Below are 13,137 nucleotides of genomic sequence, written 5' to 3' on the forward strand. Positions count from 1 at the left end.
GGCCCCGCCTCCCACGTTACCCCCGCTCGCCCGTCTGGCCTTGTGTAGCAGGCCAGACTTAGCGGAGGTTCCTCCAGGCCGCAATCGCGGCCTGGAGAAACCTCCGCTGAGTCTGGCCTGCTACAAAAGGCCAGACGGGCGAGCGGGAGTAGCGTGGGAGGCGGGGCCAGCTCTGACGCCGCTCCCCCCCCCCCGCCCAGCGTGCCTTGGCCCCGCCTCCCACGCTGCGTGGGAGGCAGGGCCAAGGCACGCTGGGGGGGGGGGGAGCGGCGTCAGAGCTGGCCCCGCCTCCCACGCTACTCCCGCTCGCCCGTCTGGCCTTTTCTAGCAGGCCAGACGGGCCAGGGCGCACTGGGCGGGAGGCGGGGCACCGTCAGGGCGGTGCCCCGCCTCCCGCCCAGCCTGACGGCGCCCCCCCGGGCCTGCGCCCGAGGCGGCGGCGTCAGCTGCCGCATGAGTGGGGCCGGCCCTGGCTCAACTTCCTCGATTCGGAGCGAGACTACCTCCAGACTCGACTCCGGGCTGTCTCGGAGACGCATTTCTCCTCGACTGGACTCTTGAACCCGTCTATCTTTTTCCTCCCTTCCCTCTCATCTCGAGAGTGATAGAGAGACTCTATCTAACACCGACATCGGCCATCCTGATCGCCCCTGCATGGCCACGCCAGCCGTGGTATCCCACGCTGCTCCGGATGTGTGCGGATCCCCCCCGCACCCTCCCAATTCTCCCTCATCTACTATCTTCACAGAAGGGACAGGTTCTCCACCCCGACGTCCCGTCCCTCCACCTGACTGCCTGGAGGATACTTCCTTAAACTCCCTCCACCCAGACCTGCAGGCGATCCTTCGCGCTGCTCACAAACCGGCCACATCGAAAGCCTATGCTTACAAGCTGGCAAAATTCCAAACTTTCCTTCGGGACCGACGCGTCGATCCCGCCTCTACTTCGATCCCGCTGGTCATGGACTTTCTACTTTCCCTTGCGGATCGTCAACTTTCTCTGGCCTCGATAAAATCCTATCTCGCTGCTCTCTCCTGGCACTTCCAACGTCAGGGACAACCCTCTCTCTTTTCTAACAACCTCATTAAGACCTTCCTTCGAGGTTACAACAACTTGCATCCTCCAGTCCAACCTCCGACTCCCGGATGGAGCCTCGAACTAGTCCTTTCTCAACTAGCTTCAGCTCCCTTCGAACCCATGGCCTCTGCAGACCTTCACCTTCTCTCTTGGAAGACTGCCTTCCTCATCGCTATCACCTCTGCCCGCAGACCTTCGGAACTAGCTGCTCTCCGGGTGGACGAACCCTACCTCCGTTTCCACCACGACAGGGCTGTCCTTCGCCCGGACATCACCTTCCTACCTAAGGTGGTCTCTGCTTTTCATCTGAACCAGGACATAATACTTCCTGCTTTCTTCCCCAATCCTTCTTCTTCTCTAGAACGGAAACTCCATCTCCTCGATGTCAGGAGAGCCCTCCTTTTCTACAAGGACAGGACTAAGGACATACGTAAGTCACCTAGACTTTTTGTGGCCTACGCTACCCACAAACTGGGCGAACCCCTTTCTTCCCAAAGACTCTCACACTGGATTGCTCAGACCATTGAGCTCGCTTATCAGCTAGCCAAACGCCAGCCCCCCTCTTCGATCCGCCCTAGATCTACAAGGGGCCTTTCCACCTCTACGGCCTTCCTGAGGGGCGTCCCTCTCGACTCCATCTGTCGAGCGGCTATCTGGTCCACTCCATCCACCTTTGTTTCACACTACCGGATGGACTCAAAGAACCTCAAGGACTCGGCTTTTGCCAGGTCCGTCCTCTCCTCCTGCCTTACCTAACGTTGTTGCCTTACTCAAACCCTTTTTTTTTCGGGTTTATCCTTCTTACAGGCTGACCGTTGTCATCCATCCTGTTTGTATTCAATGTGCTCAAGGTCTCTTTAACATAGTGCTTGTGTACTATACTTACCCACCGCACTGAAACTTAATTTTTGAATGCTTCTCCCTCGGTTTTCTGAGAAGGAGTTTATGCCTACCTCTGTATTTTCTTACAGACTATTGCCTACTTACTATGTTATGATTGTGTTATGGATCCTAACACAAGGATCGGTTTTATTGCACTATATGCTATTGCATCGCTTACTTGACCATTGCATTTGCCTGTTTTTTTGCACCTTGTGCTCAATAAATGTGTTTGGACACTAGACTGGTTATCGGGTTTGCCATCCCACCTACCTACACCTTAGCTTGCTAGTCTCCATTAGTGTGCATTCACAGAGTACACGAAGAAAAAGGACAGGTTGCTTACCTGTAACCGTGTTTCTTCGAGTGTACTCTGTGAATTCACACAATCCCGCCCTTCCTTCCCCACAGGCAAACCTCTCCCTTTCTCGCTGCCTTTGCGGCGTAGGAACTGGAGAGCGGGCGCGGAGGGCGCCCTTTATACCCTCCGGGAAGAGGGGCGGGGTTACCGCCAAATTTCAAACTTTAGCTTGGAAGAGTATCTGTTGGAGCCTGCGCAGGCGCAGCGTTCTCCATTAGTGTGAATTCACAGAGTACACTCGAAGAAACACGGTTACAGGTAAGCAACCTGTCCTTATATCTCTAAACAATGAGGCTCAAAGTGGCTCACAACAGAACCAATATAATATAATTTCAAAATCTAAAAATATACCAACCTTAAAAGGGAATTAAACATGAACGGCATTAAAAATAAGCCAATTGATAATCTATTGATATAGCAAAACTCGCAGCACCCTCTGACTTGGTCTTAACAACTTACAAAGAGAGAATCAATACATCAGCAAGTAAGTAGAATTATGCACATTAATGCTCTTGACGCATGGTCTTGATGGCCGTCTCAGAGAAGGGCTGCCATGGCTTACCTCTGTCCGAAGGCCAGGAAAGGTGAGGAAGGAACTTTCCAGAAGTGAGGAGTCCAGGTAGTTGTCAATCTCTAAGGACTGCTGGTCGGAGTGAACCAGTGACTGGCTGATGGAGACCTGGAAAAGGGTGAGAAGTTTGGGAGTAAACATTGAACCCATTTCTGGTATGGCTTCTAATAGTGTTTTGTCTCTTGTTCTAATGATACATCCCACAAAGAGGAGCCCACCAATGGGTCATGACCATCATATTGGCCCACTAGTTTTCAAAAGAGGAACCCACCAATGGGTCATGATGACCATATTGGCCCATCATTGGCCTCAAAGACCAATAGGTCATGGCTATCATATTGGCCAATGACTTGACCCAAAGAGAAGCCCAACAGCAGGCCATGACCACCATATTGGCCCACTAGTTCTCAAAAGAGGAGCCCACCAATGGGTCATGACCACCATATTGGCCCATCATATTGGCCTCGAAGACCAATAGATCAGGGCCATCATATTGGCCAATGACTTGACCCAAAGAGAAGTTCAACAGCAGGCCATGACCACTATACTGGTCCACCAGTTCTCAAAAGAGGAGCCCACCAATGGGTCATGACCACCATATTGGCCCATCATATTGGCCTCAAAGACCAATAGATCAGGGCCATCATAATGGCCAATGACTTGACTCAAAGAGAAGTTCAACAGCAGGCCATGACCACTATACTGGTCCACCAGTTCTCAAAAGAGGAGCCCACCAATGGGTCATGATGACCATATTGGCCCATCAATGGCCTCAATGACCAATAGGTCATGGCTATCATATTGGCCAATGACTTGACCCAAAGAGAAGCCCAACAGCAGGCCACGACCACCATACTGGTCCACCAATTCTCAAAAGAGGAGTCCAACAATGGGTCATGATCATCATATTGGCCCATCATTTGCCTCAAAGACCAATAGGTTGTGGCCATCATATTGGCCAATGACTTGACCCAAAGAGAAGCCCAACATCAGGCCATGACCACCATACTGGCCCACCAGTTCTCAAAAGAAGAGTCCAACAATGGGTCATGACAACCATATTGACCCATCATATTGGCCTCGAAGACCAATAGATCAGGGCCATCATATTGGCCAACGACTTGACCCAAAGAGAAGCCCAACAGCAGGCCACGAGCACCATACTGGCCCACCAGTTCTCAAAAGAGGAACCCACCAATGGGTCATGACAACCATATTGGCCCATCATTGGCTTCAAAGACCAATAGGTTGTGGCCATCATATTGGCCGATGACTTGACCCAAAGAGAAGCCCAACAGTAGGCCATGACCACCATACCGGCCCACCAATTCTCAAAAGAGGAGCCCACCAATGGGTCATGACCACCATACTGGCCCATCATTGGCTTCAAAGACCAATAGGTTGTGGCCATCATATTGGCTAATGACTTGACCCAAAGAGAAGCCCAACAGCAGGCCATGACCACCATATTGGCCCACCAGTTCTCAAAAGAGGAGTCCAACAATGGGTCATGATCACCATATTGGCCCATCATTGGCCTCAAAGACCATCATATTGGCCAACGATTTGACCCAAAGAGAAGCCCAACATACTAAGGAGTTAGTGACCCCTCGGGACAAGCGTCCCGCCCCGCTTACCTTGCTGCGTGCCATCCGGAAGAGGAAGAGGAGGGCCAGGTACAGAGGGTAGACCACCAAACTGGACACCAAGCCCACCACTGCCGTCTCGCCGCTGACCGGGACCAAGGTGGAAATGGGAACGTGGCTGAAGGAGGAAAGAACGAGAAGAAATGCTGGAAACTCCAAGATGTTTAAACTGGAATGAATGGCTATGATCTTTGATAAGGAAGGAAGGAAGAAAGGAGGCAAGTGTTCTGAGTATATCACGTCAGAGTAATTTGCAGTAGTTGGATGGAATCAGTGGAACGCAGAATGAAGAGACATCAGAGACGTTGGTAAAACTATATACAAAGTTTTACTGTAAGCAGTAATAATTAAGACAAACAGACTTGCAGACGAACACAGGACTCTAGGCAGACAGCACTCAACACAACTCAGAACTGAACTGAACTGATGCAATCAGTAAAGCATACACACTTGTGTCTGGACACTCCCCAGTTCCAGCCACACATCAAGGTCATCACAGCTTCTCAGTAATTAACTCTTTCCAGGCTATAGTACACTCTGGATGATGCAATCAGTATGCAATACAGACAAGACACAAATTTCATTTAAACACTACCAATACACAAATCCCACATTAACATATCAGACTATGGGAAGGGAGCTTACCTGAAGTTGACATCTCCAACGGTACCGTACCAGACTGCATTGGCACAGAGGAAGAGGAAGACGAGGAGGCAGCAGCAGGAGGCCCGCTGGACCCGGGTGAAGCGGCTGCGGGGTGGACGGTCCCACAGGGACAGCCAGACGTGCTTCTCGAAGAAACCCCGCTGCAGCTCCCCAACGAAGATCCGAAGGACGCTCCGCAGCTCCGTCTCACCTGCGAAGGAAGCAAAGGCGGGCCATTTGCACCCTTGTATCGGGAAGGAGGGTGCATCTCCACTGTAGAATGAATGCAGCTCGGCCCCACGACTTAATGCTATGGGATCTTGGGATTGCAGTTTGGAGAGACACTTCTCTTGGGTAGAGAAGGCGAAAGACCGTCAGATGCACCCCAAGCCACCCCAGAGGATTTCCGGCCGCAACTCACTGGCCGCAAAGACCTCCTTCTCCACCAAGCCGTCGTTCTCCTCGCTCTCCACCGACAGCCAGTCGTCCACCAGGAAATGGTAAGCCTTGAGGGTCTGCAAGTCTCTGACGATGACGTATTTCAAGAACCAGGATGGGTTGAGCCCTGAAGGATGGGGAGGAAGAAGGGTTGAGACCTGGGTGTAAAGCACCCCGACAAGAAGGTGCAACGTTCAGGATCAAGCCTCTCCCACTTTTCATAACACTATGTGTATATATACTGTACAGGTTATAATTATATAACCCTGAGCTATAATAATATAATAATAATACTTTATTTGTAGCCCTGGGTTATAATAATATAATAACAATACAATAGAGTCTCACTTATCCAACATAAACGGGCCGGCAGAATGCTGGATAAGCGAATATGTTGGATAATAAGGAGGCATTAAGGAAAAGCCTATTAAACATCAAATTAGGTTATGATTTTACAAATGAAGCACCAAAACATCATGTTAGAGAACAAATTTGGCAGAAAAAGTAGCTCAATACGCAGTAATGCTATGTAGTAATTACTGTATTTAAGAATTTAGCACCAAAATATCACAATATATTGAAAACATTGACTACAAAAATGCGTTGGATAATCCAGAATGTTGGATAAGCGAGTGTTGGATAAGTGAGACTCTACTGTACTTAATTTGTAACCCTGAGTTATAATTATAATATTATAATAATAATACTTTATTTGTAACCCTAAGTTATAATGATATAATAATACTTTATTTATAACCCTGGGTTATAATAATAATAATTCTTTATTTGTAACCCTGGATTATAATAATATAATAATAATACTTGATTTGTAACCCTGGGTTATAATAATATAATAATAATACTTGATTTGTAACCCTGGGTTATAATAATATAACAATACTTTATTTGTAACCCTGGGTTATAATAATATAATACTACTGTATTACTTTATTTGTAACCCTAAATTATAATAATATAATAATACTTGATTTGTAATCCTGGGTTATAATAATATAATAATAATAATACTTGATTTGCAACTCTGGGTTATAATAATATAATAATAATACTTGATTTGTAACCCTAGGTTATAATAATATAATAATAATAATACTTGATTTGCAACCCTGGGTTATAATAATATAATAATAATAATACTTGATTTGCAACCCTGGGTTATAATAATATAATAACAATACTTTATTTGCAATCCTGGGTTATAAAAATATAATAATAATACTTGATTTGCAACTCTGGGTTATAATAATATAATACTATTACTTGATTTGTAACCCTGAGTTATAATAATATAATAATAATACTTGATTTGTAACTCTGGGTTATAATAATATAATAATAATACTTTATTTGCAACCCTGGGTTATAATAATATAATAATGATACTTTACTTGCAACCCTGGGTTATAATAATATAATAACAATACAGTAGAGTCTCACTTATCCAACATAAACCGGCCGGCAGAACGTTGGATAAGCGAATATGTTGGATAATAAGGAGGGATTAAGGAGAAGCCTAATAAACATCAAATTAGGTTATGATTTTACAAATTAAGCACCAAAACATCATGTTATACAACAAATTTGACAGAAAAAGTAGTTCAATACGCAGTAATGCTACGTAGTAATTACTGTATTTACGAATTTAGCACCAAAATATCACGATGTATTGAAAACATTGACCACAAAAATGTGTTGGATAATCCAGAACGTTGGATAAGCTAATGTTGGATACGTGAGACTCTACTGTACTTGATTTGTAACCTTGAGTTATAATATTACTTGATTTATAACTCTGAGTTATAATAATATAATAATAATACTTTATTTATAACCCTGAGTTATAATAAAATAATAATAATAATAATAATACTTAATTTGTAACCCTGGGTTATCTATATATATAAAAGGGTAATGGAATCACGGCACCGGACAAAACAACTAAACTCTAACCCTAACCCCACAACCTCGAAAATTGACAGCACGACCTCTCATCCTCTACATTCATACAACAAAAAGAAAAATTAAGTCCTAGCCATAGCAACGCGAGGCCGGGCACAGCTTGTAATAATATAATAATAATTCTTGATTTGTAACCCTGAGTTATAATAATATAATAGCAATACTTTATTTGTAACTCTGGGTTATAATTATATAATAATAATACTTTATTATCACTGCCCCACAATGCAGCTGGTGCCCAGGACGGGCGCACCTTTGTTGTCGTGCCAGATGCGGATCTTCCAAAGGCTGCCCAGGCTGCGTTCAGTGGCCACTTGGAAGATGTCGAGGCCATTGCGGCGGAAGGCGTTCTCCCCGTCTAGATGCCGATGGCCAGACTTGCTGTCCATCCCATAGAGAGTGATGCCCACGTGGGCCGTTGTGCCTGGAAAGAGAGGAGGGGGCAATGCCAAAGCAGAGGGCGACGCAATCAGATTCGGCCCTGAGAGTTGCGCAAAAACACATCTCTCTGCAACATTTGCAGAAATAACATGCAAATCCATATAACATATGCAGAATATCTATGAGTCTTATTTGGGATCGCGCTTGCCCACCTGAGCCCTTGCCCCATCCGGTTTTCACCAGGATCTCGTATTTGTAGAGGCCGTTCTTGCCGCAGAAAGGAATGACCCCGACGCGGTTGATGTCGATCAGGTCCAGCTTGTGCACAATCACGGCCGCCACGAAGTAGGTCACCAAACACACAGCGCACGTCAGCAGGACGATGTAGTTGAAGCCGGGGCCGGGAGGCTGAGCAAAAGGAAGCACACGCCCGCGTTGGAAACAGCGGCACTTCTGTACTATTGGGGGACGCAAAAGGGACCCCAAAGACCAAGTGCTGGGTGCATCTACACTGCAGAATGACAGACTTGGATGAAACTTGGCACACGTCACCCCCATGACCCTCTTTACATACTGATGTGGTTTGGGGGAGGATGAACCACGGATGATGGGATTTGCAGTACTTTCAATCGCTTTGGCTTCCACAGACCACTGCGATGCCCACCAGTGACGCAACTGGACCAAACTTGGCACACAGAACCCCATGACCCACTTTACATTCTGGTGCAGCTTGGAGGAGTTATGGACAATGGATGATGGGACTTGCACTACCTTCACTCACTTCCTGAAACCACTCCGACTACCAATCTATATGTATAAAAGAGTGATGGCATCAGGGCAGCGGACAAAACAACAAAACTACAGGCCCCCCAACCTCGAAATTTGACAACACAACCCATCATCCACGGCTCTAGGTTGATACAACAAAAAGAAAAGAAAAATAAAGTCCTAATTAGAGGGAGAGGAATAATTGTTTTTATCCAATTGCTGCCAGTTAGAAGTCTAAGCTCCGCCCACTTGGTCTCCTAGCAACCGACTCAGTCCAGGGGACAGGCAGAGTTAGGCTTCACTTAGACCACTTCCACAGATTATCTAAAGCCCCAGCTTCTGTCAACCCAGAAGTTCGAAAACATGCAAATGAGAGTAGATAAATAGGTACTGCTCCAGCAAGAAGGTAACGACGCTCCATGCAGTCATGATGGCCACATGACCTTGGAGGTGTCTATGGACAATGCCGGCTCTTCGGCTTAGAAATTGAGATGAGCCCCAACCCCCAGAGTCAGACACGACTGGACTTAATGTCGACTGGACTACCACCAATACCTCAAAACTTTATTTTCCATAACACCATACTTCACCACAGCAACGCGTGGTCGGGCACAGCTAGTCTACCTATATAATAAAAGTCAGTATTTGTATGCGGCGGCAGTGTATGTATGTACAGTAGAGTCTCACTTATCCAACACTCGCTTATCCAACGTTCTGGATTATCCAACGCATTTTTGTAGTCCATGTTTTCAATACATCGTGATATTTTGGTGCTAAATTTGTAAATACAGTAATTACTACAAGGCATTACTGCGTACTGAACTAAGTTTCCTGTCCAATTTGTTGTATAACATGATGTTTTGGTGCTTAATTTGTAAAATCATAACCTAATTTGATGTTTAATAGGCTTTTCCTTAATCCCTCCTTATTATCCAACATATTCGCTTATCCAACATTCTGCCGGCCCGTTTATGTTGGATAACTGAGACTCTACTGTATGTATTTGTGTATGTGGCAGCTTTCTGATTGGCCACCACTATCACAGGCCACTGTGACCATCAGGAACGACAGACCTGGCCCAAACTTGACACACTTAACCCTCATGATGCACTTTATGTCCTGGTGCTGTTTGCAGGACGATTGACCATGGGTGATGGGATATGTAGTACTTTCAATCGCTAGGACTCCCACAGGCCACTGCGATGCCCACCAGTGACATAACTAAACCAAACTTGGCAGACAGCACCCTCATGACCCCCTTTACTCCCTGGTGCAGGTTGGGGAAGGATATACCATGGATGATGGGACTTGCAATACCTTCACTAGCTTCCTTACAGCACTGTGACTCCCACCAACGATGAATCAATACCAAACTTGCCACACAGAGGCCCCATGTAGAGTGCTACATCCTGGTGTGAATTGGAAGAGTTTGGACCATGGATGATGGGAACTGCAGTATCTTCACTCACTTCCTGAGACCACTGCAACCCCCACCAATGTCTGATCAAGACCAAACTTGACACATACAGTCCCCATGACCTATTATACATCCTGGTGCTGTTTGGAGTAGCATGGACCATCGATGATGGGATTTTCATATGGGAGTCATAGTTCACCTGCACCCACTGAACCCCACTGACCCTGGACCTAGACTAAACTTGGAACACAAGCAAACAATGCCTTTCTCAAATGACCCGGGCACTGCTGGGTCCCCAAGCTAGTGACTTATAAAGACCAAACCTAGCACACAGAGCACCTATGACCCACCACACACTCTGGTGCAGTTTGGAGGATGTTGTACCATTGACAATGGGACTTGCAATACCTTCACTCACTTCCTTTCTCAAATAACCCTGGGTACTGCTGGGTCCCCAAGCTAGTTCAATATAAAGATCATTGTTGAATTGCAAAGACAATAATAATTGTCAAGATAGAAGATCTACCAAGGATCTAATTCAGTATAAGGACAATTGTTGCACCATTGTCTTTCCTAGCATTTTCGTCCTGAAATGCCCCTCTTTGTAAGGGCAGTAAAGACCCCCAGTGATGGGCAATGACCCCTGGACTCACCGGCCGGAGGAACTGGAGGGAGTGCGGGGGAACGAAGAGGCTGGCCCCGAAAGCGGTCAGGTGGCGGGTCAAGCAGACAGCCCTTTCCGGGGTGGTCCCCTCCAGAGGTGCCAGGCCCTCCGTCTTCCAGCGGATCTCCTCTGGGCTGAAATACTGGCACAGCGACCCATACAAACCCAGGGTCACCTCCACCGGGGACCACAGGAAGTGGTTGGTGATGTTGAAGAAGTATTCCTTTTCGGCCTCTTCCGTCCTGGAGGGAGAATCAGGCGGTCAGAAAATGGGGGGCAACAGAAAGGGGTGGGGCAGGTGACCATATGTCTATCTATCCATCCATCCATCCATCCAGCCATCCATCCAAACATCCATCCATCCAAACATCCATCCATCCATCCATGAAAACATCCATCCATCCGTCCAAACATCCATCCGTCCAAACATCATCCGTCCAAACATCCATCCGTCCAAACATCCATCCGTCCAAACATCCATCCGTCCAAACATCCAAATATCCATCCATCTAAACATCCATCCGTCCAAATATCCATCCGTCCAAACATCCATCCGTCCAAGCATTCAAATATCCATCCATCCAAACATCCATCCAAACATCCATCCATCCATCCATCCAAACATCCATCCATCCATCCATCCATCCATCTAAATATCCATCCATCCAAACATCCATCCATTCATCCATCCATCCAAACATCCATCCATCCATCCAAACATCCATCCATCCAAACATCCATCCATCCATCCAAACATCCATCCATCCAAACATCCATCCAAATACCCATCCATCCAAACAAACAGGGAAGAATTAACACCCTTGTAACGTTTGTTTTGCTGTCTGTGCCCCTGTTCAGAAGATTCCACCTCACTTTGGACTTACACGGGGGAGACAAAGAAGGTGTATTGCCGGTGGTCCCCTTCAGGCCTGCGGTTCATGTCCTCCAGGTAGATCTCCTTGGTGTCGGTGCAGTTTGGCACAATGCCAGGCTCGGGCGCAGGGAAGAAGCAGACGGCGATGGACGGCTGCTGCTCGCTGGAGACATAGCGATCTGATCAAAGGGAGGAAGAGGAGGTGAGAGAGGCTGCTTACCGATGAATCAGCGCATCGTAATACAGGTATGTATAGTACATTGATCCGATTGATTCAGTAGACCTACTAAAATGGAGACCTATTATTATTATTATTATTATTATTATTATTATTATTATTATTACATGTATACCCCACTTTGTCTCCCCAAAGGGGACTCACTGACCACTCAATCAACAGCCAATTAGTACATCAACACTGACTGTATATACTCATGTATAAGTCTAAACCTATACATGGATCATATCGAGATCCATGTTATAGATCAGCCACCAGAGACTGATGGTTTAACTGATGATTTAGAAAGGATTGTGAGCTTTCCTGTGGATGATTCAGAGGGGATTGTGGAGCTTTCTTGTGGCTCAAAGTGATTTCCCAGCCCTCAAGTCTGGGAAATGATGATTCTCTTCTCTCTGTGAGAAAACTGGCTCGGAAAGTGCAGGACCTCAAGGGCATTCAGGAGAATCAAAAGTAGCAACAGCAGATAAGAAATTGAGTGAAGAGCTGAGTGACAAGGACCCACCTGCAGCTATGGAGATCAACAGAAGTGTTTACAAATCAGAACCGAAAATAGATTGCGTCGTTCAGAGAGATTACACGGGAAATTTGGGAAGGAAATTCATGGGAAACAGAATGATTTCATGGGTATCTGTTAAACAAGTTGATTACATTAAGGTCAGTTCAAGCAACGTTGCGTTAAAGTGAGAAACTAAGCCTAAATTCTCTTATTCCTGCTTCAAGTCCAGCTTTGATTTTGGATTTAAAATATCCTGGAAGTTTTCTAAGTTTCTGTTTGAGTACTCCTGCTGAAGTCTGCTGAAGCAAAGTAAAAATAAACATAATAATAATACTGTATTACACAATACGTTGATTCCATTGATTCAGTGGGTCTGCTCAAATGGAAAATAACAAAATGGAGATAGGTAAGTCAATAGAGTCTCGCTTATCCAACATTCTGGATTATCCAACGCATTTTTGTAGTCATTGTTTTTAATACATCGTGAAATTTGTGTGCTAAATTCGTAAATACAGTAATTACTACATAGCATTACTGTGTATTGAACTACTTTTTCTGTCAAATTTGTTGTCTAACATGATGTTTTGGTGCTTAATTTGTAAAATCATAACCTAATTTGATGTTTAGTAGGCTTTTCCTTAATGCCTCCTTATTATCCAACATATTCGCTTATCCAACATTCTGCCGGCCCGTTTATGT

General features: G+C 45.9%; 1 protein-coding gene across 1 annotated transcript in view; it reads right to left on the reverse strand.

Annotated features, from left to right (window-relative positions):
• Positions 1-13,137, reverse strand: part of pkd1 (polycystin 1, transient receptor potential channel interacting) — a 143,430-nt gene that overhangs the window by 34,919 nt on the left and 95,374 nt on the right. Inside the window, exons 24-31 of the mRNA XM_062964287.1 lie at positions 11,712-11,880; positions 10,817-11,069; positions 8,191-8,386; positions 7,851-8,021; positions 5,601-5,744; positions 5,180-5,390; positions 4,526-4,652; positions 2,880-2,996 (exon numbers count right to left, since the gene is read on the reverse strand). Coding sequence (XP_062820357.1) covers positions 2,880-2,996; positions 4,526-4,652; positions 5,180-5,390; positions 5,601-5,744; positions 7,851-8,021; positions 8,191-8,386; positions 10,817-11,069; positions 11,712-11,880 — 1,388 coding nt within the window. The remainder of the gene's footprint in view (positions 1-2,879; positions 2,997-4,525; positions 4,653-5,179; positions 5,391-5,600; positions 5,745-7,850; positions 8,022-8,190; positions 8,387-10,816; positions 11,070-11,711; positions 11,881-13,137) is intronic.

The sequence above is a fragment of the Anolis carolinensis genome, unplaced genomic scaffold, assembly GCF_035594765.1.
Source record: "Anolis carolinensis isolate JA03-04 unplaced genomic scaffold, rAnoCar3.1.pri scaffold_13, whole genome shotgun sequence".
Classification (NCBI taxonomy): domain Eukaryota; kingdom Metazoa; phylum Chordata; class Lepidosauria; order Squamata; family Dactyloidae; genus Anolis; species Anolis carolinensis.